This window comes from Erinaceus europaeus, chromosome 11, assembly GCF_950295315.1.
Source record: "Erinaceus europaeus chromosome 11, mEriEur2.1, whole genome shotgun sequence".
NCBI classification, from domain to species: Eukaryota; Metazoa; Chordata; class Mammalia; order Eulipotyphla; family Erinaceidae; genus Erinaceus; species Erinaceus europaeus.
Window position 1 is genome coordinate 44,014,219 of NC_080172.1, and position 26,277 is coordinate 44,040,495.

The window sequence follows — 26,277 nt, forward strand, 5'->3', positions numbered from 1 at the left end:
GTTATCTCCCCAACCCTGTCCCATTGTACTTAAAAAAGAGCTGCATAGGGAGTCATCAGTAGCGTGGGTACAGGTGGCACAGGTTAAGCTCAGGCTGAGCAAAGCACAAGGACCAGTGAAAGCATCCTGGTTCAAGCCCCTGGCTCCCTACCTGCAAGTGAGTCGCTTCACAGGCGGTGAAGCAGGTCTGCAGGTGTCTATCTTTCTCTCCCCCCTCTGTCTTCCCCTCCTCTCTCCATTTCTCTGTCCCATCCAATAACGACAACATCAATAACAACAACAACAATAATAAAACACAACAACGATAAAACAACAAGTGCAACAAATGGGAATACATATTTTTTAAAGAAAGCTGAATAAGGGCAAGAGACTGACATACTTTAACAATGACTCTTTAGTCACTATCAGGCCACCCCATCAGCTGGAGCCCTAGTTTGGGGAGTCCCAAACAGACATGACGGGTCTAAATCTCAAATATCACTCTCAGATATCACTCTCCACTGTTACCGGTCATCTCTATCAGGAACAACACAACAGACCCCTTTGTGGGCCCCTTGCCCTCAACGTGGATCAACAACGGTAGAGAATGTTCCATCCTCCAAAGGGAGGCTGTACAACATATTCTTTTTTTTTTAAAATAGTTTTTTTTTATATTTATTTATTTTCCCTTTTTGTTGCCCTTGTTTTTCATTGTTGTGGTAGTTATTATTGTTGTTGTTGGATCGATTCACAAGTGGTGAGGCAGGTCTGCAGGTTTCTATTCTCCCCTCCCCTCCCCATCCATCTCAATTTCTCCATCCTATCCAATATATATATATAACCTTTTTTTTTTGCCTCCAGGGTTATTGATGGAGCTCGGTGCCAGCATTATGAACCCACTTGTGCTTAGTAATATGTACACTTAACTTGGTACGTCATCACCCAGGCCACTGTCCTATCCAATAAAATGGAAATAAAATAATGGCTGCCAGAAACAGTGGATTTGTAGTGTAGGCACTGAGCCCCAGCGATAACCCTTGAGGCAGAAAGAAAAAAAATTGCTTATTTTGGACAGAGAGAAATTGAGAAAGGGGAGAGAAGAAGGGAAAAAGGGAGGGGTACCTACAATACTGTTTCACTGCTCATGAAGCTTCACCCATGCGGTAGAGACTTGAACTTGGGTTCTTAGCACGCTAGTGTGTGCTTTCAAACAGGTGTGCTACCACTTGTTCCCAGACCTACTGTATTTAATCAAGTATGTGCTCTCTGCTTTTGACTAATTCCCATCTGAAATTAGGGATCCTGCCAGCCCTCAAAATTAAAACAAGTTAACAGTTCTACTTTAGATTATGCATCAAACATATTTATTTATATATTTAATTGGATAGAGGCAGAGAGAATCTGAGAGGGAATGCATATATAGAGAGACACATACCTGCAACCCTGCTTTACTGCTAGTGTAGCTTTCTCCCTACAGTTCTTAGGACCCGAATACAGATCTCTGCATATAGTAATGTGTATATTCAACTAGGTGTACTGCCATCTGGCCCCTATTCAACTATTTCTTTCTTTTCTTTCCTTTTTACCAAAGTATTATTCAGTTCTGGATTATGGTGGTATAAAGAACTGAACCTGGGACTTCACAGTTTCTATCATGAAAGTCTTTTGCATAACCACTTTACAATCTCTCCAGTTAGCACCGATTAATTTTAACATGCTTCTGGTTTAAAATGGGAAACCATAAAAGGCTAGCTTGTACCAAAAATTATTATTATTATTATTTTTGTCTGTTTTTTTAAACAAAAAGCACTGCTGAGCACTGAGCTCTGGCTCATGGGGGATTGAACCTGGTACTTTGGAACTTCAAGAATGAGAGTCTCTCTGCATAACCATTGTGCTATCTACCCCCACTTAAGTTTTTTTTTTATATTATCTTTATTTATTTACTAGAGACAGCCAGAAATTGAGGGGGAAGAGAGTGGTAGAGAGGGAAAGAGACAAAGAGACACCTGTGCGGGGCAGGTGGTAGTGCAGCTGGTTAAACTCACATGGTGCCAAGCACAAGGACTGGCGGAAGGACCCCGGTTCAAGCCCACGGCTCTCCACCTACTGGGGTGTTGCTTCACAGGTGGTACAGCAGGTCTGCAGGTGTCTATCTTTCTCTCCCCCTCCTCTCTCCATTTCTCTGTCCTATCCAACAACACCAACAGCAACAATAACAATAACAACAATAAGAGCAACAAAAATGAGAAAAATGGCCTTCAGGAGCAGTGGATTCATAGTACAGGCACTGAGCCCCTTTTTTACTTTGGAGGTAAAAAAAAAAAAAAGACACTGCAACAGTGCTTCACCATTTGCAAAGATTTCCCCCTATAGGTGGGAATTAAGGGTTCAAACCCAGGTCTTTGCACAATGTAACATATGTGCTCAACCAGGTGCGGCATCAAAATTAATTTTTTGACAAGTTATCAATTTCTTCTCTTTCCATGAAACCTTAGTAAATCTTTCTTATTGTCTACAGAACTCAAATTTATTTATTTTTTTGTTAATATTTTACTTATTTATTCATGAGAAAGATAGGAGGAGAGAGAAAGAACCAGATATTACTCTGGTACATGTGCTGCCAGAGATTGAACTCAGGACCTCAATCTTGAGAGTCCAATGCTTTATCCACTGCGCCACCTCCTGGACCACAGAACTTAAATTTATTTTAAGGCTTAACAGCTCTTTCCCTTTATTGATAGATACCATGCACATTGTGTACATCAGACCAAATCCTTTAATTTTTTTATTATCTTTAGTTATTTATTGGATAGAGATAGCTAGAAATCAAGATGGAGGGAGATAGAGAGATACCTGCAGCCTTGCTTCAACACAAAAGCTTTCTTGCTCCAGGTGGGGACCGGGGGCTTGAACCCCAGTTCATATTGTAACGTGTGCTCAACTAGGTGTGCCACCACCTGGCCCCAGACCAAATCTTTTAAATGCATTTCCCTTGCCCCAAAATAGCAGGGAGTTTCCACACTAAGAAGCAGGCCTCTACTCCATGAGCCAAACTCGAGGAAATGTCTCTTTGGGCTTACCACTTCATCCTCAGTCCAGCACTTCTCGATCAGCTTGGGTACAGGCTTCTTTACCAGGCGCTGCAGGGCTTTGCCAGCATCATAACTGCTTTCATGTAGCTAAAATAAGCAACAACAATTTCGGTGAGTTATTTATACCACATAACAGAAAAGAAAGCAAACCATTAAGAGGGAAGCCCTATAGTGACCCTCCCCCCCTCCATAGAAGATTCAAATAAATGGGCATATAGATAGTCATTTCAGTGAGCAATGTAATTTGTTTTCATCCACCTATCTCCCCCATCAGCACCCCACCCATATTATAGCTGTCCTGGGAGAGAAAGACAGGTAAGGCAGAGAACAGTTTGGCTACTAAAAAGATCAAATTAAGAACAACAAACATGTACTGAACATTTGCTCCAGCACAGTGTTAAGCACATTCCTTACACAATTATCTTACTTAACTATGAGGAACATTATGAAGTGAAAAAACTGAAGCACAGAGAGGTCAAGTAAAGTTGCTTACTAAGGTAAACTAAGGCAAAACTCAAATATAACCAATATGATCTCTGCTCTTATCCTGTACTAGATTATGCTCTTTCCCTTTCACACTTTTTAAAGGCTTTTCTCACTGTAGCAATTTCACTAAAAAGTTTCAAAGCCCTAAAGTATAAGAACTTTTGAAATAAACTTATTTTGTAACAGTATATTAATTTTCAGTACATATTAATGATGGTTTATCTACACATTCCTTTCAATATTAGGCTTTTCTTTTAACAAAGCTAATGAACTTTTTCCACTCAATATGCTCTGCAAGTCCAAGCAGTATCTGACAAAGCTGCCAGTTCTCTACCTAGAAAAATTCACTTCTGCCTTAACATATATGACCCCATCCACTCTTGATTCAACTTGAAGACAACAGACTGAAGTAGCGGACACAAAGATTCTCTTGAACTAACTGAACTTCCAAAATTCTCATTAGAAATATGCCTTTCCTTTATACATCCTATTACCCTGACAAAAACCCCAAAATAATAACTTACCAAATAAGAATTTTTATCTCCAGAGCCTAACAGTCTGTAACATAAGATGATACCCCAGAAATCTTTGTTAAATTAATAAAACAAATATCATGACCTTCTTTTTAAAAAAAATTTCATTTATTTATTTACTTATTCCCTTTTGTTGCCCTGTTGTTTTATTGTTGCAGTTATTGTTGTTATTGATGTTGCCATTGTTGGATAGGACAGAGAGAAATGGAGAGAGGAGGGGAAGACAGAGAGGGGGAGAGAAAGACAGACGACACCTGCAGACCTGCTTCACCACTTGTGAAGCGACTCCCCTGAAGGTGGGGAGCTGGGGACTCGAAGCAGGATTCTTACGCTGGTCCTTGTGCTTTGCGACACCTGAGATTAACCAGCTGTGCTACCGCCCAAATCCCACAAATTTAACTTCTACATATTTTCACAATTAAGAGGAGATAGATTTTCCCCCATTTGCATTTTATTTTTTATTAGTGATTTAATATTGCTTTACAAAATTTTAAGTTGGCCTGAGCTGATCATCAGTTCTGGAATCTTGCCAAACTACCCACCTCTCTCCCACAACCATCAAATTTTTATATTTTCTATTTCTGTGTATTTATATAAAACTATATTAAGTATATACACTCCCATGGGACTAGACAGGAAACAGGGCTTGAGCTGAGCAGTTTTGATGACCATGGCCCTACAATACAATTTGAGATCTGGGAGTGTGATGCCTCCAGTTCTGTTCTTTTTTCTCAAGATTGTTCTGGCAATTTTAGGTCTTTTCTGGTTCCAGATAAACATTTGTAGCATTTGTTCTATTCTCCTAAAAAATGTGGTTGGGATCTTGATGGGGATAGCATTAAATCTGTATATAGCTCTGGGTAGTACATTCATTTAATGATGTGAATTCTTCCAATCCAATAACATGGTATATCTTTCCACTTCTTTGTGTCTTTTTCAATTTCCTTGAGTAGGGACTCATATTTTTCAGTGTACAAGTCTGTCACTTCTTTGGCTAGATTTATTCCTAGATATTTTATTGTTTTTGTTGCTATAGTAAAAGAAATTGATTTCTAGATTTCATCTTCTTTTAAAGTAAGTGTTTAAACACATAGAGGAATGCCACTGACTTTTGAATGTTAATTTTGTAGCCTGACGCCTTACTGTATTGCCTGATGATTTCCAAAAGCTTCTTGCTGGATTCTTCAGGTTTTTCTATGTATACTATCATGTCATCCGCAAATAGGGAGAGTTTGACTTCATCTCTTCCAATCTGTAGCCCTTTTAATTCCTTGCTCTTGCCTGATTGCTATGGCAAGAACTTCCAACACTATGTTGAATAGTAATGGTGATAGTGGGCAGCCCTGTCTAGTAACTGATCTGAGGGGAAATGTTTCCAGTTTTTCACCATTGAGTATGATGTTGGCTGTAGGTTTGCTATATATAGACTTCACTGTCTTCAGGAATTTTCCATCTATTTCCATTTTTTGTAGTGTTTTGATCATATTTTGCCAAAGGCTTTCTCTGCTTCTATTGATATGACCATGTGGTTTTTGGTCTTGCTTTGATTGATGTGGTAGATCACGTTGATTACTTTACATATATTAAACCAACCTTGCATCCCTGGGACAAACCCCACTTGATCACGATGAACAATCTTTTTAATATACAGTTGTATCTGGTTGGCTAGAATTTTGTTCAATATTTTAGCATCTATGTTTATCAGAGATATTGGTCTGTAGTTTTCTTTTTTGGTTGTGTCCCTGTCTGCTTTTGGTATCAAAGTGATGTTGGCTTCACAGAAACTGGAAGGGAGTATTCCAGTGTCTTCAATTTTCTGGAAGACTTTTAAAAGTAGAGGTATTACTTTTTCTTTGAAGGTTTTATAGAATTCATTTGTAAAACCATCTGGTCCAGGACTTTTATTTTTTGGGATGGTTTTTGATAACTTGTTTCAATTTCATTAGCTGTGATGGGCCTGTTCATACTACCTTGTTCCTCTTTATTTAATTTTGGAAGTTTGTAGGTATCTAGGAAATCATCCATTTCTTTCAGGTTTTCTAGCTTGGTGCCATATAGTTGTTCATAGAACCCTGGCATGATATGTTGAATTTCTGCAGTGTCTGTGGTGATATCTCCTCATTCATTTATGATTCGATTTATTTGGGTCTTCTCTCTTTTTTGTTTTGTGAGTCTGACTAAAGGTTTCTTGATTTTGTTCACTCTTTTGGAGAACCAACATTTACTTTTGTTGATCTTTTGTATAGTTTTCTTATTTTCAATGTTCTTTATTTCAGCCCTAACTTTAGTTATTTCTGTCCTTCTGGTTGTTTTAGGGTTCCTTTGTTCTTCTTCTTCTAGGTATTTAAGGTGTGCAATCAGGTTGTTTATTTGTGCTTTTTCTTATTTCCTAATGTGTGCTTGTATGGCTATGAACTTCCCTCTCAGTACCGCCTTAGCTGTGTCCCAAATATTTTGATAGCTTGTGTCTTCATTTTCATTGAACTCTCAAAACATTTTGATATCTTCCTTAATTTCCTCTTTGACCCAGTAGTTGTTCAGTAGAGTACTGTTGAGCTTCCACAATTTGGGCCTATTACTAATCTTTTGTTGATTGTTAAGTGTTAGTTTAATTCCACTGTGGTCTGAGAAGATTCTTGGTATGATTTCATTGCTCTTGAATTTGCTGATGCTTAGTTGAATTCCACTGTGGTCTGAGAAGATGCTTGGAATGATTTCAATGCTCTTGAATTTGCTGATGCTGTCTTTGTGGCCTAACATATGGTCTATCCTTGAGAATGACCCATGGGGACTTGAGTAGAATGTGTATTCCAGTTTCTCGGGGTGAGTGATTCTGAAAATGTCCATTAGATCTAGTTTATCTATCTGGTCATTTAGCTACCTCATTTCTTGACAGCGTGTTTGGAGGTTCTAGCGGGGGAGTGCAGCTACTTGTATACCCTGAGCCAAAGACTGGTCCATCTCTAGTAAGGGAAGACTGTTCTCTTCAACAAAGTGTGCAGGTTCGGGAGGGATGCTCATGGAGTGGCGAGGGAGGAAGGGGACACCCACCTAACCAGCCAGATCACCCAAATCAACCCTGGCTATCAGTGGGGTGACATGTCACAGCCAGAACACCCTCACATACACTCCCTCATTTCTTTATTGATTTTCTGCCTGGATGCTCTATCAAATTGAGAGAGTGGGGTGTTGACATCCCCTACTGTTATTGTGTTGCTGTTAATAAATTGCTGTAGCTCTTTCAGTAGACGTTTAATGTATTCAGATGGCTTCTCGTTGGGTACATACATGTTAATAACTATTAAGTCTTCTTCATTAACTAATCCTCTGAACATTAAGTAATGTCCATCCCTATCTTTTAAAATTTTATTTATTTTAAAGTCTATCATGTCAGATATGAGAATAGATGCTCCTGCCCTTTTATGTGGGCTATTGGCTTGTATGACAGTTTTCCATCCTTTCACTTTGAGTGTGTTTGTCTTGTTGACTTAGATGGGTTTCCTGTAGACAGCATATTCTTGGGTTGTGTTTTCTAATCCATCTTCCTACTCTGTGCCTTTTAATAGGTGAATTCAGGCCACTGACATTTATTGTTGTCAAAGATTGAAAATATTTTAACACCATTCTTGCAGAGTTTTAGAGTGTTCTGATATATGGCCTATTTATGGTGGTCTGACTGTCTATAGGAGACCTTTCAGAACTTCTTTCAGGACAGGCTTGGTGATAGTTGATTCTTTCAACTGTTGCTTGTCTGAGAAGGTTCTTATGCCTCCATCTAGTCTGAATGACAGTGTAGCAGGATACAGTATTCTTGGTTGAAAGCCTTTCTCATTGAGCACTTGACAGATATCTTGCCATTCTCTTCTAGCCTGTAGTGTTTGTATGGAGAAGTCTGCTGCTAATCTTAAGGGTTTCCCTCTGTAGGTGACTCTTTGTTTTTTCTCTTGCAGCCTTCAGGATTCTTTCTTTATCCTTATTCCTATTCATTCTAAATATTATGTGTCTTGGTGTCTTTAAGTCTGGGTTAATTCTGTTTGGGACCCTCTGGGCTTCTTGAACCTTTATGTCTTTGATGTTGTCTAGACTAGAGAAGTTCTCAGCTATTATGTCCTGGAGAATGCTTTCTTCCTCTCCCTCTCTTTCTTCCTCTGGTAAGCCAATAATGCATATATTATTTCTTTTTAAGTCATCCTATAGGTCTCTGTTGTTGTTTTCTGTATCTACTAATCTCTTTTTGAGATCTCTTCTTTTTTAGTTGTCTCTAATTTGTCCTTGATCTTGCTAATTCTGTCTTGAGCCTCATCTATTCTTTTCTCTCCCCTCTACTGTTTTATGTAGTTCATCTATTTTGTTACCCTTTTCTGATACTTGTTCAGCTAGTTGTGTTCTTAGCTCAGCTATTTCATCTTTCAGCTCTCTAATAACCTTGAGATAGTTTTTCTTCTAGAGTCTCATTTGTTGTTTCTGCATTTCTTTCTGGTGACAATTCTTTCAAATTTTTACTCACTCGTGACTATTTCCTAAACTAGTGTTTGGATGCTGACCTCACAATTTTGCATTTCTGATGACAATTCTTTCAAACTCTTTACTTACCTCTGTGAGTATTTCCGTAACTAGTTTTTGGATGCTGATCTCACTATTTTGTGTTTCAACTTTTGGGGGGCTTTTATCTGGACTCTTGTCCTGGTTCATTTCTTCAATATTTCTTCTTGTTGGTTTAACCATTCTATATAGTATGTTATGAGGTCCCTCTCTCAGTACTTTTCAAATTACTAATCATTCTTGCCTGGACTGACTTGTGTCTACGTAAGGTTCTTAAATGGCTTACAGTTGTGGAAAATGACAGTTGTTTCAATATTATTTCAATCCCTGAATTGGAGCACAGAGGCTGTTAAAAGCCTCTTTTGTTCTGTTTCTTCCCTGTAGGCTATGGGAGCCTGAGGGCTTTTAAACTGTAAGTAGTCTTCTTAGCTTAATCCCTCACTCCTGACCAAGAGATAAAGCAGGGTGGGGGGGAGATAGCACAGGGTTTATTGCAAAGAGACTCTCACATCCCAAGGATCCAAAGCTCCAGGCTCAATTCAGCTTTTCTGCCAAGCTGAGCAGCACTGCTGTGCCCTCTGAGTTTCTAAACAAGTCCCGTTTATAATACATAGGTTCTGAGGCAATTATTCACCAAGTTCTCATCAGGAGAAAAATGTGGAAAGTCTCCCACTATACAGCCCCATTGCTAGGGTACAGAGGTGTAGCTCTTCTCCTGAGTTTCCTGGTCAGTTCTCTCTTCCCAGTGTCAACATAAGGCCTCCCCCATGCTGCTCCATCCTCTGAGGACAGTAGCAATGGAGACTCATAATTGCATCTTGTGAGTCTTAGGTGAGTTCTCTCCTCCCTTCAGCAGTCTTTTTTGTTGGTAAAGCAGACTGGAGGTGGTGCCTTAACTGGTAAACTGCCAGACTATTAACCAGCTGTTCAATCTCTCCTTAGGCTCCTCACTGTCCACCAGCCACATGTGTTTGCACTTATAGGTGATTCAGTGATTTAGTGGGTTCCTGAAGTCATCGTAGTCCTGCCTTGTTGCTGTTCCGGGTGGTCTCCTTTGGTATTCCTAGTTGACCCGGGAGAGGAGAGGAGGAGAGGAGGAGAGTAAGAGAGGAGGAGAGGAGAGGAGAGGAGAGGAGAGGAGAGGAAACACAGCTGTTGCTGCTCCACAGCCCCACCTCTGGAAGTCCCTCTATGTATTTATTTCTACCAGAGCACTGCTCAACTCTGGTATATGGTGGTGTGGGGACTTGGGAGCCTCAGGCATGAGATTCTCTTTGCATAACCATTGTTGGTATGCTTCTAAAAACCCCTTCTGTTTCATTAGTTTAATCCCCCCTGCTTAACACTATTCTATTTCCATAACCACTTCATTCTATTTACATAACAGCTGTTAACAAGCACCACCCTCCCTCCAGGGCATTGGTGGTTCAGTGTTAGAATTCTTGCCTGCTCCGCCCCCTCTCCTTGTCATACCCTGATTTTCACCAGTCACTTTTCTCTCCACCCTCTCTGCGTGGCATCCTGTTCCCACCCTACTGGGCTAGTATATTTATAAGGACAAGATTGTTTGTAGTTGTGACTTTAGTCTAGCTTGGTATATATTGTGCTGCATCCTGCATGAATAAAGAGATACTGCCTACAGCTCAACCATGAGTCCCTGGTCGTCTGTTACCCGCCCGTGAAGCCAGCCCGTCGAAAACAACAAACCATTATGCTATTTAACTCTGCCAGATTATTTATTTGGATTTATAACATTCATCATTAGGCTACTTTTTAAAGGTTGGCTGACTGATTTCTTAATGAGAGTGAGATAGAGAGAAAGAGAAAGAGAGAGAGAGGGAGGTTGGACCTGAGTATCACTCTGGCATATGCGATGCTGGGGACTGAACTCAGGACCTCATACATGCAAATCTGGTGCTTTACCCAACTGTGAAATCTCCCAGGTTGCATGAGACTTTTGTTTTTAAATTTCTTTATTGGGGGATTAATGTTTTACAGTCGACAGTAAATACAATAGTTTGTACATGCATAACATTTCCCAGTTTTCCACATAACAATACAACTCCCACTAGGTGCTCTGTCATCCTTTTCCAAGACCTGTTCTCTCCCTCACCCACCCCAGAGTCTTTTACTTTGATGCAACACGCCATTTTTTTTAAATGAGTGAGAGACACAAAGAAAAAGACCCGAGCACTGCTCAGCTTTGGTTTATGGTGATGCAGGGGATTGAACCTGGAACTCGGAGCCTCAGGATCAGGGCATGGATCTCGGTTCGAGCCCCCTGCTCCCCACCAGCAAGGGAGTCACTTCACAAGCGGTGAAGCAGGTCTGCAGGTGACTATCTTTCTCTCCCCCTCCTGTCTTCCCCTCCTCTCTCCATTTCTCTCTGTCCTATCCAACAACAACAGCATCAATAACAATAACAATAATAACTGTAACAATAAAGCAATAAGGGCAACAAAAGGTAATAAATAAATAAGTATTTAAAAAAACAAACAAACAAAACCAAAACAAGGACCTAGGTTCAAGCCCCTGGTCCCTACCTGCAGGGGGGAAGCTTCATGTGTGGTGAAGCAGGGCTGCAGGTGTCTCCAGTGCTGCAGGTATCTCTCTGTCTCTCTCATTATCTCTTCTTACCCTCTCAACTTCTCTGTCTCTATCCAATAATTAAATTAAAATATTAAGAGAGAGAGGATAGAAACAACAAGTGCCTGCAAGGCTGTGGGGAAAACACTTCTACACTGTAGGTGGGGATGCCAATTAGTTCAAGCTTTGTGGAAAATAGTTTGGTGGTTCTTCAAAACGTGAGAAGTGCATCTACTCCATGATTTCAGTAGTTCTTCTCCTAAGGAATCTATGCAAAGAACACAAAAATACCTAACCATAGAGGTCTATGTTCTCCCATGTTTATAGCAGCACAGATTATAACAATCCAAATATGGAAGTTCCATGATGGCCAATGACAGATGAGTGGCTAAGAAAGTTGTGGTATATAAACACAATGGAATAGTATTTGGCTGTAAGAAGTGATGAAATCTTTTCCAGGTCTTGGATGGAACTTGAAGTAATTATGTTAAATGAGATAATTCAGAAAGAAAACAAATACCAGATTATTTCACATGTAAGTAGTAGCTAAGAAGCAAAGGAAGAAAGGGGAAATACAGGATAAAGCTTAGACTCAGTATAGTGTACTGCAACAAAGCAAAGGACTCTGAACTAGAGGGAGATGGGGTTGGGGGTGTGTGGTTGGGAGGTAGTAGGATATCCAGTATATGATGGTGAGGAAGGACTTGGATTGCATGTGTTGGTATGTATCACAAGGAGATAAGAAATTGTCCCCATGTGTCAAAACGTCCTGTAAATCATTATTTCCCACAATAAAATGATTGTGGGAGGGGTAAAGTATAAAAAAATCACTTATGTTTCACATAACCACTCCTGTTAATAATTCATGAAATTGGAAGTCGGGCGGTAGTGCAGCAGGTTAAGCGCAGGTGGCGCAAAGCACAAGGACAAGCACAAGGCGTAAGGATCCTGGTTTGAGCCCCCAGCACCCCAGCTGTAGGGGGAATCCCTTCACAGGCGGTGAAGCAGGTCTACAGATATCTTTCTCTCCCCCTCTCTGTCTTCCCCTACTCTCTCCATTTCTCTCTGTCCTATCCAACAACAACATCAATAATAACTACAACAATAAAACAAGGACAAAAAAAGGGAATAAATAAATATTAAAAAATAAACAATTCATAAAATTTCATTAAAACTGGTATAACGCACAGGAAAAAAGTTTTAAAATCCTATACGTTGATATAGGTTATTACTCATAAAACCTTAAGGCCCATTCCAAAAGAAAACAGCTGAGTGAAGTTAAATAAAATGTCATTAATCTCCCATAACATTCCTACCTTTTGGTGAACACAAGAGAATGTTAAATGATAGGAATAGGAATAGTTTTGAAGTTATTGTGGTTGGTTTAGTTTACTAAAGACTGGTTATAGTCTACAACATGCCCTTTAATTAAATTTCTAGTGAGGTGCTTAACAGAGAAAGGAGAATTTTCTTAAAAAACATATACTCTGGTGAGTCGGGCAGTAGCACAGCAGGTTAAGTGCATGTGGCCCAAAGTGCAAGGACTGCCATAAGGATCCCGGTTCAAGCCCCTGGCTCCCCACCTGCAGGGGAGTCGCTTCACAGGTGGTAAAGCAGGTCTACAGGTGTCTATCTTTCTCTCCCCATCTTTATCTTCCCTTCCTCTCTCCATTTCTCTCTATCCTATCCAACAGCAATGATGACATCACTAACAACAACAACTACAATAAAAAAAAAGGACAACAAAAGACAATAAATAAGTATTTAAAAAAAGATATACTCTGCAACAGGTTAAGCCCACGTGGCACAAAGCGCCAAGGACCAGCATAAGGATCCCAGTTCGAGCCCCTGGCTCCCCACCTGCAGGGGACTCGATTCACAGGTGGTAAAGCAGGTCTGCAGGTGTCTATCTTTCTCTCCTCCTCTCTATCTTCCCCTCCTCTCTCCATTTCTCTCTGTCATAGCAAGGATGACATCAGTAACAATAATAATACCTACAACAATAAAAAACAAGGGAAAATAAATAAATATTTAAAAATTTTTTAAAAAGATATACTCCAGGAACTCATGCTTCTTTTAGAAATCTTAGTTTTAGATCATATTTTTCCTGAAGAAACTGTTGTAACTTATGCAATAACTTGAGTTTTTCCTGCTACTATGTTCTCTAAATAGTGGGTAATCAGTCTTTCCTTTCTTCCTTCCTGGATTTATTTATGAGCAAGAGAAACAGAGACAGAGAGGCAGAGAAAAAAACAATCCAGAGCGTCACATCTGGTATATGGGATGATGGGGACTGAACTCAGGCCTTCATATTAATGAGTCCTACACTTAATCCACTGTGTTACCTTCCAGGGCACAGTAATCTCTCCTCTTATTTGACATATTGGCTGACTAGTCTCTTAAAATACTCTTATTCCTGGCTAGCAAAATAGTTCACCTTGATAGTGAGCTTGCTTTATGATGCAAGTGTTCCACAAGTAAACGTTGCCCACTGCATTGGAGGAAGTAATGTTGTATTGTGGTGTCTTCTCCCTTTTCTGCTCTCTTAAAAAAGAAAGAAAGAAAGAAAGAAAAATAAAAGAAAAAGGGAAGAGAAAAAGAAAAGAAAAAGGAAGAAAAGAAAAGAAGAAGAGAAGTGCATCTGATTAAGCACATACACTGCAGTGTGCAAGGACTAGGTTCAAGCCCCTGGTCCCTGTAGGGGGGAAAGATTCATGAGTGATGAAGCAGGGCTGCAAGTCTCTCTCTCTCTCTGCCCCCTCTTCAAATTTCTCTCTGTATCTACTCAATAATAAATAAAAATAAAAGGAAATATTTTTAAAAAGGGAGAAAAAGGGAGTCAGGCTGTAGTACAGCGGGCTAAGCGCAGGTGGCGCAAAGCACAAAGACCGGCATAAGGATCCCGGTTCGAACCCCGGCTCCCCACCTGCAGGGGAGTCGCTTCACAGGCGGTGAAGCAGGTCTGCAGGTGTCTATCTTTCTCTCCTCCTCTCTGTCTTCCCCTCCTCTCTCCATTTCTCTCTGTCCTATCCAACAACAACAACAATAATAACTACAACAATAAAACAACAAGGGCAACAAAAGGAAAAAATAAATAAAATAAATATTAAAAAAAGGGATAAAAAGGGAGGGTAAGAGGGGAAAAGAAAGGAAAAAAAAAAGAGTTGTTCTGGAGAAGTGAGGCCTGACAACAACAAAATTCCTATTCCTGATCTCCCCTGATACAAATCCAATGAATAGAGTGTCTACCTACTTCATCCATCCTTATGCAAAAACACATTTGAAAAATAAAAGATGGGCCAGCAAATTAGCTTACTTGAATAGTGTTGTTTCTTTACCACATGTGTAATCCAGGTTCAAACCTGGCACCCACAAAGCTGAAGGAATTGTCCATGTTATAGTTTCTTCCCTCTGCCTCTCTGTCTTGTTCTTACTATCTGAAAAAGTCAACCTAGAGCAATGAAGCCACAGAAATGACAAAAAACAAATCAATAAGCAAAAGATGTGGAATTATTTACCAGCAGTGATGAAATATTCATTAAAGTAAGTTAGGCTATTATTGTACTATCATTAATAATCAGTAACATCCACTATATAAGCTGAGTCAGGAGCTCTATGCCATGTACTCTGCATGGGGACTAAAAGAATCACCTTCTTCTTAATATTACAATTTTTCCTACTTCTTACTTGAGAAAATTCTGAAAGCTTCACATCTTTTAAGAAATACATTGGCTTGCATAGCTTCATAAGAATGATTATCTTTTTAGTACTTAGGGAAATTTTCTGGAATTCAGAAAATCCTTTCTCCTTTTACAATTTTTAAAAAATATTTTAATTATTACAGATCAACAACGGTAGAGAATGTTCCATCCTCCAAAGGGAGGCTGGACAACAAACTCTATCTTCATGTGAGGAAGATGGGTCCTAAAATTCGGGCAGCCTGGAACGTTCCTACTCATGACCACAGAATGTGAGTTCAGATCTACAGGGAAGCAGAGGTCACATAGGCTCCTAAGCTGAATATGAGCCCCAGATCACATCAAATCAGTGGGGTTTATAGTCAAGAATATTTATATACCTTTCCCATATTTGGGAGCTACTCTCTTTCCTGATCCAGCTTTCTGGTCCTTTTTCTAGCCATCATCTCCCCAGACAATAACCATCTGCATATCAGATTTCAGGCTCAGGGAAAAGAAAAAAAAAAAAAAAAACTAGTATAGTCATGGGCTCTTTGGAATATAACTAATATAAGCCTACTAACTATTTAAAAAACAGAGACCCCCCCAAGTCATCATTTGAACTATTCCAGCCTTTAGATTCATGATTAGTAAACAGTTTGTTTGGCTTTATTATGTTGACTCTTTTTTTCAGCCACCAGGTTCCAGATGCTAAGATGATGTCAACTGGACTTTCCTGGGCAGACAACCCCACCAATGTGTCCTGGAGGCCCGCTTCCCTAAAGCCCTGTCCCACTGGGGAAAGAGAGAGACAGGCTGGAAGCATGGATCCACCTGCCTACGCATGTTCATGTTCAGCGAGGAAGCAATCACAGAAGCTAGACCTTTCATCTTCTGTACCCATAATGACCCTGGGTCCATACATACTCCCAAAGGTATAAAGAATAGTAAAGCTATCAGGGGAGGGGGTGGGATACGGAGTTCTGGTGGTGGGAACTGTGTGGAGCTGTACCCCTCTTATCCTGTGTTTTCTTTTTTTGTCGGTGGTTCCTTTTTACAAATAAAAATTAAACAAATAAATAAAATTTTAAAAATTGTATTTATTAGGTAGAGACAGCCAGAAATCAAGAGGGTTTAGAGTAGGGCACCAAAGTAAAAATCTCTGTGTGGAGGATGAGGGTAGATGTTCAGCTTCACTGGGGTTGGGGGGTTCTTTGTAGTGGGAATGGTGTGGATGTATACTCCTACTGTAGCCTTATAAATCACTATTTAATTAATATGAGAGGGGAAAAATTGATTGAATGTCTCAAACTTTTTGATGCATAGACCGTAGGCTGAGTATATGTTCCTTCAATCTTAGCACTTAAGACTTCAAATTGGTAATCAGATTGAATTTTAAATTTTTAACAGTGGGCTCAAATTGTTAATAAATTTCTAATAATGACTTGTTCTTTGAAATATTAAATCTCCTAAAAGCTTGGACAAGGGAGAACAGTAGCAACCGTTGGCATTGCTTTATAAGATATAGCTAAATAGCTGTATAAATAATGTTAAAGGACATAAATTATGTTGAGGTCATATATGATACAGTAAATCCTAATAATGGGATTTTCAAAGTTAATCCAATTGCTACATAATCTGATTATAACAATAACTATCTATTGCCTTCTTAAACTCTAAGATAGCAGGAACCCTCGGCTTCCTCTATAAAGCCCATATTTCTTTTTTTTTTTTTAAATATTTATTTCTTTATTTATTCCCTTTTGTTGCCCTTGTTTTATTGTTGTAGTTACTGATGTCATCGTTGTTGGATAGGACAGAGAGAAATGAAGAGAGGAGGGGAAGACAGAGATGGGAAGGGGAAGGCAGAGGACAGGGAGAGAAAGACACCTGCAGACCTTCTTCACTGCGTGTGAAGTGACTCCCCTGCAGGTGGGGAGCCAGGGGCTTGAACAGGGATCCTTCCGCAGGTCCTTGCGCTTTGCACCACCTGCACTTAACTCGCTGTGCTACCGCCTGACTCCCTAAAGCAAATATTGCTTCCAGTCCTGGGACCTCTAGGGACTCACTTTCCTGCATGCTTTTCTCAGTTCATACCAACTGATACTGCACCTGCTGATCCCAACCTAATTAATGTAACCAGTACCACCTTGGCATGCTTCACTTTGGACTGTGTCCAGAGACATTAGGCATGGAATGTCAACCCTTCAGCATCAATACTTGACCACTAGGTTCCAGATGCTACCATGATGCCAATTATCTTGATGCCATGCTGTCTTCCCTGGGCAGATAACCTCACCAAGGTATCCTGGAGCCCTGCTTCCCCAGAGCTCTGCCCCACTAGGGAGAGACAGGCTGGGAGTTTGGATTGTCCTGCCAATGGCCACGTTCAGCAGGGAAGCAATTATAGAAGCCAGACCTTCCACGTTCTGCACCCCATAATGACCCTGGATCCATAGTCCCAGAGGGATAAAGAACAGGAAAGCTATCAGGGGAGGTGTGGTGGGAATTGTGTGGAATCATACCCCTCTTATCCTATGGTTTTGTCAGTGTTTCCATTTTATAAATAAAAATTAAAAAAAAAAAGAAATTAAGAGGGAGGGGGTGATACAGAAGGAGAGAGAAACACCTGCCGCCCTACTTCACCACTTGCGAAGCTTTCCCCCTGCAGGTGGGGACCAGGGGCTCAGACCTGGGTCCTTGCGCATTGTAATGTGCACTCAGCCAGGTGTGCCATCACCCCACCCTCTTCCACAAATGTTTTTTGAAACTGTCAGATACAATTTTAGGTGCCAGGCACAGTATAGATATGGCTGTGGATAATACAGAGAATGGATGTTTAAAATGTAATTCTGGTATTCTGTAACCTATGAGAATCATTTAACAAACTACTCTAGTATGACACATTTAGTTATTACATCTAAACTCCAGAATCCTAATGGTTGTGTCTATCTTTTTTTGCAATGTGTCATTCAAAATTAAGTTCATCTTACAAGGAATTTACTTTTTAGATGACTATGAAGCTTTTTGTTTTCTTCAAACCAAGTCAAAATAATGTTTGCAGAAGAACTAAATTTGGTGTTTCAGTTATATTCCCAATGTAAATTAGAGCTGGTTAGTTTACCAAAATACTGGCTACCTAACTCTAAAAGTTGTCATAAAAAAATAAACCCCTTACCTCTATAAAACTCCAAATAAGAGAGCACTTTGGCAATCTCCCTAGGCTGGAGAACACAAGGAGATCTGGGGAGATTGGTGCACCAGAAGTGGGTAGGGAGTACCTGCACTGAAATTTCCCCAGACCTTACCTATGCCAGCCATTCTTTCTTTGCTTTTTTTTTTTTTAAGTCTTTCTCCCTCTCCTTCTCTCTCTCTCTCTCTCTCTCTCTCTCTCTCTCTCTCTCCAGTGCACTCCAACTCTGGTTTATGGTGGTGCAGGGGATTGAAGTTGGGAATTTGGAGCTTTAGGCATGAGTAACTCTTTGTATAACCATTATGCTATTTATCCCAGTCCTCTTCCTTTATTATCTTTATACTTTACTAGGTTAAAAAAATACAAACAAAACCGGTAGGAGAAAATATGGGGAAAGAAAAATAGAAATGAGGGGTCACCTAGAAGCTCACTGGGTAGAAAAACACACATTACTCTGTGTGAGGACTTGGCTCCACTCTCCAGGTCCTTGTCTGCAGTGGGAGGAGCTTTATAAATGGTGAAGTGCTACAGGCATCTCTCTTTTTCTCTGTCTCTTTCTGTCTCTCACCCTCTATCAAAAATAACTAATACCTGAGAACAGTGGGGGGGGGGTAAAGCCCCTTTATGTGGCTTGGGAGGATGAGGTGGCACAGTGGATGAGGTCTAGAGTTTGATCCCTACCACAGCATATGCCAGGATGATTACTAGGTTCCTTCTTCCTCCCTCCCTCTCTATCATACATAAATAAATAAAACTTAAAGGTCCTTTAATGTCAGTACAGTTTTTTATCATTTCACTAGAGAAGACTGCTAAAAATAAATTACAATGAAAATGAAGAGTGGAGATAAACTCAAATGCTTTATAGTTTCACTTGTAGCCTGAGAGATGCAGTTAAAGCAAGATAAGTAAATCTTTCTGTCCATTCTGCAGTCAAGCTGGGCTGGTAAAAGCTGGAATTAAATGCAATTTTATTTAAAGTATATAGAAATATATAGCTGTTGGGAGTCAGGCGATAGCGCAGCGGGTTAAGTACATGTGGCACAAAGCACAAGGACTGGCATATGGATCCTAGTTCGAGCCCCCCGCCTCCCCACCTACAGGGGAGTTGCTTCACAGGCAGTGAAACAGGTCTGCAGGTGTCTTTCTCTCCCCCTCTATATCTTCCCCTCCTCTCTCCATTTCTCTCTGTCCTATCTAACAATGATGACATCAATAACAACAACAATAACTACAACAACAATGAAAAATAAGGGCAACAAAAGGGGAAAATAAATACTTAAAAAAATAAAAAGTTGAATTAAAAAATTTAAAAAAAGAAATATATAGCTGTGGATAATGGATGTGGGGACTACTAAGAAGGATCATTACGAAAGGCTGGGACCAAAATATAGCTTCTTCCTCTTTTTTTTTTTTTAACTTGCCACCAGGATTATCGCTGGAGTTTGATGCTAGCACTACAAGAAGTCTACCTCTCCCAGTGGCTCTTTTTTACTTTCTGTTTTATTTGATAGGTCAGTGAGAAATTGAGAGTAAAAAAGAAGAGAGGGAGAGAGGAAGACAGACATCTGCTTACATGCTTTACCACTGTGATGCATCCCCCTACAGGTAAGAAGCAGGGGCTCAAACTCAGATCCTTACACATGGTAATGGATGCACTCAACCAAGTGCACCAAGACCCAGACTTAATATATAGCATCTTTTAAAAAAGGCTTTCTTGGATTGGGTGGTGGCACATCTGGCTGAAAACACATATCACAATGTGCAAGGTTCCAGGGTTAAGACCCCATTCCTCAGCTGTAGGGGGGAATCTTCCAAGTGGCTAAACTATGCTGTGAGTCTCTATCTCATTCTCCCCTCTCACTTTCTCTATCTCTATCCAATAAATAAAAATATTTAAAATGATTTATTTTATTTATTATCTATAAGTTTCACAAGACACACAGTGGAAAGATGGAGGCAGAACAACACACTAGTAAATGCTGTGCTGGGAAACAAACTGGAACCTCAGGCATATTAGTGCAGCACTCCTAGCAGTTGAGCTATTTTCCCAGTCACAAGATAGAGTATATTAACTCAAACTCTTCCAGATTTACAACTTATACCCTACCCATCACCTCTCTATCCACTAAAGCAAGATGTTTCATGAGAGACTATTATTTTCAAATTCATCATCATAGGGGTGTATATGTGTATTTAATCCACTAATCATAGAGGCATAAACTTGTAAGCCTGCCACTTCTGTATCACTAAACTGTAAATTCTGCATTTCTACAATGAAGTGGTTGAAGCCCACCTTCCCCAAATAATAGGTCAAAATCTGGGGAAGCAGCTAACAGATTAGTGATTCTTTTTTAAAAAATATTTATTTATTCTCATTTGTTGCTCTTGTTGTTTTTATTGTTGTCATCATTGTTGGATATAACAGACAGAAATGGAGAGAGGAGGGGAAGACAGGGAGGGGGAGAGAAAGACACCTGCAGACGTGCTTCACCACCTGTGAAGCGACTCCCCTGCAGATAGGGAGTGGGGGCTTGAACCGGAGAATAGTGATTCATCATCAATCTTTGGCATTTTGAGTCACTACATCATGAAACTGTCCTTTTTTCCAATAATTTATTTTTCAGTCTCTTGGACTTTCTTGCTCATTTGTTTTGTCATCAGGGTTATCACTGGGGTTCATTGCCTATAGACTCCACTGTTTCTGTTGGATCTTTCTTCTTTTTTTTTTATACAAGGTGTGAGACAGAGAGCGATAGAGAGGGGGAGAGAAAAACCCATTGCACTGCTTCAATGGTCATGGAGCTTCCCTCATTGCATGTGGGGACAAGGGACTAGAACCCAGGTCCTTTGTGCACTATAATGTGTGCTCTACCGAATGCCCCACCACCTGGTCTAGCCCAAGTTTGCTGTTGACTTCACTGAACAGATGACCTCACCAATGTAACCTGGAACTCCACCTCTCAAAGCCCTCCCCTACTAAGAAAGATAGAAACAGGCTGGGCAGGGGAGTTGGGCGGAAGCACAGTGGGTTAAGCACACATGACACAAAGCATAAGGGCCACTGTAAGAAACCCAGTTCGAGCCCCCGGCTCCCCATCTGCAGGGAAGTCACTTCACAGGTGGTGAAGCAGGTCTGCAGGTGTCTCTCTTTCTCATGACATCAACAACAATAACTACAACAGCAATAAAAAAACAAGGGCAACAAAAAAGGGAAAAAATAAATATAAAAAAATTTAAAAAGAGAGAGAAAAAAAAAAAAGAAATGAACAGGCTGGGAGAATGGATTGACTTGTCAGTGCCCATGTCCAGCAGAGAGCAATCACAGAAGCCAGACCTTCCACCATCTGCACCCCATAATGATCCTTGGTCATTGTTCCCAGAGGGATAAAGAACAGGAAAGCTTCCAATGGAGAGGATGGGATATGGAACTCTGGTGGTGGAAATTGTGTAGAAATGTACCCCTTTTAGCAACTGTGTTTCTCTCCTCTCCTCTCTTGAGTCAAATAGGAGTACCAAAGGAGATCATCTGGGACCACAACAAGGCAGGACTAGAATGACTTCAGGAGCCCACCAAATCACCAGAGTTGCAAATACATGTGGCTCCTGGACAGAGAGGAGTCTAGGGAGAGATTAAGTGGCTGGTAACATTCCAGTAATTTACCAGTTAAGGTACCACCTCCAGTCTGTTTACCAACAAAAAGACTGCTGAAGGGAGGAGAGGACTCCCTAAGACTCACCAAATGCAACTGTGAGTCTCCATTGCTACTGTCTTCAGAGGATGGAGCAGCATGGGGGAGGCCCTGTGCTGACACCAGGGGACAGAGAACTAACCAGGAAACTCAGGAGAAGATCTATACCATGGTTGCCTAGCAGTAGGGCGGGGTGCTGGGAGCCTTTTCATGTTCTTATGGTGAGAACACAGGGAATAACTGCCTAAGAACCTACATATTATAAATGGGACTTGTTTAGAAACTCAGAGGGCACAGCAGTGCTGCTCAGCTAGGCAGAAAAGCTGAATTGAGCCTGGAGCTTTGGATCCTTGGGATGTGAGAGTCTCTTTGCATAACCACTGCGCAAACTCTCTCCCATCCTGCTTTATCTCTTGGTCAGAAGTGAGGGATTAAGCTAAGAAGACTACTTATAGTTTAAAAGCCCTCAGGCTCCCATAGCCTATAGGAAAGAAACAGAACAAAAGAGGCTTTTAACAGCCTCTGTGTTCCAACTCAGGGATTGAAATAATATTGAAACAACTGTCAGTTTCCACAACTGTAAGCCATTTAAGAACCTTATGTAGACACAAGTCAATCCAGGCAAGAATGATTAGTAATTTGAAAAGTACTGAGAGAGGGACCTCATAACATACTATATAGAATGGTTAAACCAACAAGAAGAAATATTGAAGAAATGAACCAGGACAAGAGTCCAGATAAAAGCCCCCCAAAAGTTGAAACACAAAATAGTGAGATCAGCATCCAAAAACTAGTTACGGAAATACTCACAGAGGTAAGTAAAGAGTTTGAAAGAATTGTCATCAGAAATGCAGAAACAACAAATGAACTCTGGACTAAAACACTATCTCAAGGTTATTAGAGAGCTGAAAGCTGAAATAGTTGAGCTAAGAACATAACTAGCTGAACAAGCTAAAACAGTATCAGAGAGGGTAACAAAATAGATGAACTACATAAAACAGTAGAGGGGAGAGAATAGAATAATTGAGGCTCAAGACAGAATTAGCAAGATTGAGGACAAATTAGAGACAACTAAAAAAGAAGAGATCTCAAAAAGGGATTAAGAGATACTGAAAATAACAGAGACCTATGGGATGACTTCAAAAGAAATAATATATGCATTATTGGCTTACCAGAGGAAGAAAGAGAGGGAGGAGAAGAAAGCCTTCTTCAAGGACATAACAGCTGAGAACTTCTGTAGTCTAGACAACATCAAAGACATAAAGAATTAATGCAAACTTAAAGACACCAAGAAACATCATATTTAGAATAGAAAGGAGTAAGAATAATGAGGAGATAGATGAACTAGAACTATTGGACATTTTCAGAGTCACTCACCCCAAGAAACTGGAATACACATTCTACTCAAGTCCACATGTGTCATTCTCAAGGACAGACCATATGTTAGGCCACAAAGACAGCACCAGCAAATTCAAGAGTACTGAAATCATCCCAAGCATTTTCTCAGACCACAGTGGAATTAAACTAACACCTAACAATCAACAAAAGATTAGTAATAGGCCCAAATTGTGGAAGCTCAACAGCACACTACTTAAAAACTACTGTGTCAAAGATGAAATAAAGGAAAAAATCAAAATGTTTCCAGAGTTCAATGAAAATGAAGACACAAGCTATCAAAATATTCAGGACACAGCTAAAAATTCATAGCCATACAAGAACATATTAGGAAACAAGAAAAAGCACAAGTAAACAGCCTGATTGCACATCTTAAATACCTAGAAGAAGAAGAACAAAGAAACCCTAAAGTAACCAGAAGAACAGAAATCACTAAAGTTAGGGCAGAAACAAATAACATTGAAAATAAGAAAACTATACAAAAGATCAACAAAAGTAAATGTTGGTTCTTTGAGAGAGTGAACAAAATCGACAAACTTTTAGCCAGACTCACAAAACAAAAAAGGAGAAGACCCAAATAAATCGATAGTGTATAAAGAGGAAATATCACAACAGACACCGCAGAAATTCAACATATCATGCCAGGCTTCTATGAACAACTATATATCATCAAACTACAGAACCTGGAAGAAATGGATGATTTCCTAGATACCTACGAACTTCCAAAATTAAATAAAGAACAACAAGATAATATGAACAGGCCCGTCACAGCTAATGAAATTGAAACAGTTATCAAAAACCTTTCCAAGAATAAAAGTCCTGGACCAGATGGTTTTACAAATGAATTTTACAAAACCTTCAAAGAAAGTAATACCTCTACTTTTAAAAGTCTTCCAGAAAATTGAAGACACTGGAATACTCCCTTCCAGTTTCTATAAAGCCAACATCACTTTGATACCAAAAGCAGACAAGGACACAACCAAAAAAGAAAACTATAGACCAATATCTCTGATGAACATAGATGCTAAAATATTGAACAAAATTCTAGCCAACTGGATACAGCAGTATATTAAAAAGATTTTTCATCATGACCAAGTGGGGTTTATTCCAGGGATGCAAGGTTGGTTTAATATACGTAAATCCATCAACGTTGACCACCACATCAATAAAAGCAAGACCAAAAACCACATGGTCATATCAATAGATACAGAGAAAGCCTTTGACAAAATACAACATCACTTTATGATCAAAACACTACAAAAAATGGAAATAGATGGAAAATTCCTGAAGATAGTAAAGTCTATATATAGAAAACCTACAACAAACATCATATTCAATGGTGAAAAACTGGAAGTATTTCCCCTTAGATCAGGTACTAAACAGGGATGCCCACTTTCACCATTATTATTCAACATAGTGTTGGAAGTTCTTGCCACAGCAATCAGGCAGGAGCAAGGAATTAAAGGACTACAGATTGAAAGAGACAAAGTCAAACTCTTCCTATTTGCTGATGACATGACAGTATACATATGAAAAACCTGAAGAACCCAGCAAGAAGCTTTTGGAAACCATCAGGCAATATAGTAAGGTGTCAGGCTACAAATTAACATTCAAAAGTCAGGGGCATTCCTCTATACAAATACTAAGTTAAAACAGATGAAATCCAGAAATCAATTGCTTTTACTATAGCAACAAAAACAATAATATACCTAGGAATAATTTTAACCAAAGAAGTGAAAGGCTTGTATACTGAAAATTATGAGTCACTCCTCAAGGAAACTGAAAAAGACACAAAGAAGTGGAAAGATATTCCATGTTATTGGATTGGAAGAATTAACATCATTAAAATGAATATACTACCCAGAGCCAATACAGATTTAATGCTATCCCCATCAACATCCCAACCACATTTTTTAGGAGAATAGAACAAATGCTACAAATGTTTATCTGGAACCAGGAAAGACCTAGAATTGCCAAAACAATCTTGAGAAAAAAGAACATAACTGGAGGCATCACACTCCCAGATCTCAAATTGTATTGTAGGGCCGTTGAACAACATACTCTATGCTATACCTGAGGAAGAAAGGTCGTTACTGGGACAGCATGTAATGTTCCTACTCATGACCACAGAATGTGAGCTCAGATTTAGAGGGATGCAGAGGTCACACAGGCTACTAAGCTAATTATGGGGCCCATATCACAATCAAATCAATGGGGTTAACAGTCAACAATCAATGGGGTTAACAGTCTTTCCCATATCAGGGAGCCACTCTCTTCCGTGATCCAGTTTTCTGTTCCTTTTTCCAGCCATGGCATCATCTCCCCAGACAATAACTTGGATCCACTTGCACACATCAGAAGTAAGGCTCAGGCAAAAAAACAAAAACAAACAAAAAAAAAAACCCAAACAACAACAACAAAAAAACCCTCACTAGTATAGCTACAGGCCCTTTGAAATATAAAATATGCCTACTAGCTATCTACAAAATGGATGACCCCCCAACACTTCATCTGCCCTATTCCACCCTTTAGGTCCATGATTGTTCAACAATTTGTTTGGCCTTGTATGTTAACTCTCTTTTTAGCCACCAGGTTCCCAGATGCTAGCAGGATACGACCAGACTTCCCTGGACAGACAACCCCACCAATTATCCTTGGAGCTCTGCTTCCCGAGTCCCCATCCCCACTAGGGAAAGAGAGACACAGGCTGGGAGTATGGATCGACCTGCCAAATGCCCATGTTCAGCAGGGAAGCAATTATGGAAGCCAGACCTTCAATGTTCTGCATCCCACAATAATCTTGGGTCCATACTCCCAGAGGGTTAAAGAATAGGAAAGCTATCAGTGGAGGGGATGGTATACGGAGGTCAGGGGTTGGGTGGGAACTGTGCGAATTTGTATCCCTCTTATCCTATGGTTTTGTCAATGTTTCCTTTTTATAAATAAAAAATTAAAAAAAAAACTGCTTGGTACTGGAACATGAATAGACACACTCAAGAGTGGAATAGAATTGGGAGCCCAGAAGTAAGCACCCACACCTATGGAAATCTAATCTTTGACAAAGGTGCCCAGACTATTAAATGGGGAAATAAATGGTGTTGG

General features: G+C 39.9%; 1 protein-coding gene across 8 annotated transcripts in view; it reads right to left on the bottom strand.

Moving 5' to 3' along the window:
• Positions 1 to 26,277, bottom strand: part of RERE (arginine-glutamic acid dipeptide repeats) — a 523,083-nt gene that overhangs the window by 143,638 nt on the left and 353,168 nt on the right. For all 8 annotated transcript variants that reach the window (XM_060201410.1, XM_060201416.1, XM_060201414.1 and 5 more), the window contains one exon: positions 3,063 to 3,161. In XM_060201410.1, coding sequence (XP_060057393.1) covers positions 3,063 to 3,161 — 99 coding nt within the window. The remainder of the gene's footprint in view (positions 1 to 3,062; positions 3,162 to 26,277) is intronic.